This window comes from Austrofundulus limnaeus, unplaced genomic scaffold (genome assembly GCF_001266775.1).
Source record: "Austrofundulus limnaeus strain Quisiro unplaced genomic scaffold, Austrofundulus_limnaeus-1.0 Scaffold912, whole genome shotgun sequence".
Taxonomy (NCBI): domain Eukaryota; kingdom Metazoa; phylum Chordata; class Actinopteri; order Cyprinodontiformes; family Rivulidae; genus Austrofundulus; species Austrofundulus limnaeus.
This window is the reverse complement of record NW_013953314.1, coordinates 115,555-117,486: the sequence shown is the minus strand read 5'-3', so window position 1 is coordinate 117,486 and position 1,932 is coordinate 115,555. Positions and strand designations below refer to the sequence as shown.

At 44.7% G+C, this 1,932-nt stretch overlaps 1 protein-coding gene across 1 annotated transcript in view; it reads left to right on the top strand.

Moving 5' to 3' along the window:
• LOC106533240 (uncharacterized) overlaps positions 1 to 1,932 on the top strand; it is a 12,814-nt gene that overhangs the window by 7,060 nt on the left and 3,822 nt on the right. Inside the window, exons 3-5 of the mRNA XM_014029478.1 lie at positions 888 to 1,166; positions 1,317 to 1,631; positions 1,713 to 1,928. Coding sequence (XP_013884932.1) covers positions 888 to 1,166; positions 1,317 to 1,631; positions 1,713 to 1,928 — 810 coding nt within the window. The remainder of the gene's footprint in view (positions 1 to 887; positions 1,167 to 1,316; positions 1,632 to 1,712; positions 1,929 to 1,932) is intronic.

Below are 1,932 nucleotides of genomic sequence, written 5' to 3'. Positions count from 1 at the left end.
CATTAATACAGGTAATGAGTGGGGGGAAAGAGGAGCCTCTTAAAAAAGAAGTTACAGGTCTGTGACAGCCAGAAATCTTGCTTGTTTGTAGGTGACCAAATACTTATTTTCCACCATTATTTGCAAAAATATTCTTTAAAAGTCAGACAAAAAGATTTTCTCAAATTTTTTTTCACATTTTGTCTCTCATAGTTGAGGTCTACCTATGATGTCAATTACAGGCCTCTCTCATCTTTTTAAGTGGGAGAACTTGCACAATTGGTGACTGACTAAATACTTATTTTCCCCACTGTATGTAGGTAGGTAGGTAGGTAGATATGTAGGTAGGTAGGTAGATATGTAGGTACATAGGTAGGTAGGTAGATATTTAGATATGTAGGTAGGTAGGTTGGTAGATATGTAGATAGGTAGGTAGGTAGGTAGGTAGGTTGTAGATATGTAGGTAGGTAGGTTGATAGATATGTAGATAGGTAGGTAGTTTAGTATGTTTGTAGGTTTGTAGGTAGGTAGGTAGGCTGGTATGTAGTTTTGTAGGTAGGTATGTATTTAGGTAGTTATGTATGCATGTTGGTACAGTATGTAGGTTTGTAGGTAGTTATGCAGGCTGGTATGTAGGTAGTTATGCAGGAAGGTAGGTATGTACCAAGTTCATACTTTGTGCTTACATAATATGTTGGTACAAAGTATGAACTTGGTAAATACTAAGTGAAGACTTGGTATGAAGCCCGTACATTCTTAGTACATTATGGGTAAGTACCTGCTACACACCAAGTACATACCAAGGTAGTACCAGGTCTGTACTGGGAAGTTTGGTGTATTTCTACCCTCAACTGTGATGCTTGAAATTGATATCTGTTTACCAACAGTTGTTTGTTGTTTTCCTTCAGTTTCTCCATCAGAATCAGAGACAACAGCTGGAGCGGTCTCACTCAGGTGTTCTCTGAGGAGCTTCAGCTCTTCGTGTCCAGTGGACAGCCTCCGTTGGCTGGATGAGACTGGAACAGAGCTGACTGATGGAGCTGATGACTACAAGGTCAGAAGAAAAACGAACTGTGTTTCTGTTCTTACGACGACCCGTTGGAGCGACTGGAACAGAGCTTTCAGCTGTCGCTTTGTTGAAGGAGACAGCGTCATGATAGACGCTCACTACACACCTGTCTCTGCAGGTACCATGGGTTTAATAATCAGACCTGACAAGAAGCAAAAATCAGCTGCTTAGGTTTCAGTCTGCTTAGGGTCAGAACTTTAATGTGATAATTAATCTAAAGAAGTGTGTTTGTCAAGCGGTTTTTGGTGTGCGACTCTTCCTGCTGCAGGCACCGGCAGAGGAGCAAACGTCTTTCTGTACCACAGAGCTGGAGACGAAGCCGTCCTGCCGTGTGGCGTTCCTCCGTCCTCCTGCTCCCGCTCCACTCTCAGATGGTTTTACAACAGAGGTTTGGAAACCGAGGTTAAGGTGGAGGTTAAAAATGGAGAAGTTCTTCAGGGTTCAGGTCGAGCTGGCAGGCTGAGCGTGAGCCGCTTCTGCTCTCTGATCATCACCAACATCAGAGCTGAGGATGCTGGACGCTACATCTGCTGGCTGGAAGGAAACTTCCAGCAGGACTTTGTGTATCTGAGTGTTTTGACCAGTGAGTAGTTTTAATGCAAAGACCCTTTGTCGCAGCAGACTCGAGCTTTCTCTCTCATGCTCTGCTTTTGTCTTCCTTCAGTTTCTTCATCAGATATTGGTGGGAATGTCTCACTGCAGTGTTCTCTGAGGAGACACGCTGGAGCCGGTCCCTGTCCAGTGGACGGCCTCCGCTGGGCGGACGAGACGGGAGCTCAGCTGCTCCGTGAAAATGCTTGGTTCAGTTCAGGAGAACAGAGTAACTGTGTTTCCAACCTGACTGTGGAGCCACAGATCAGCCGAAACAGAACCTTCAGCTGCCA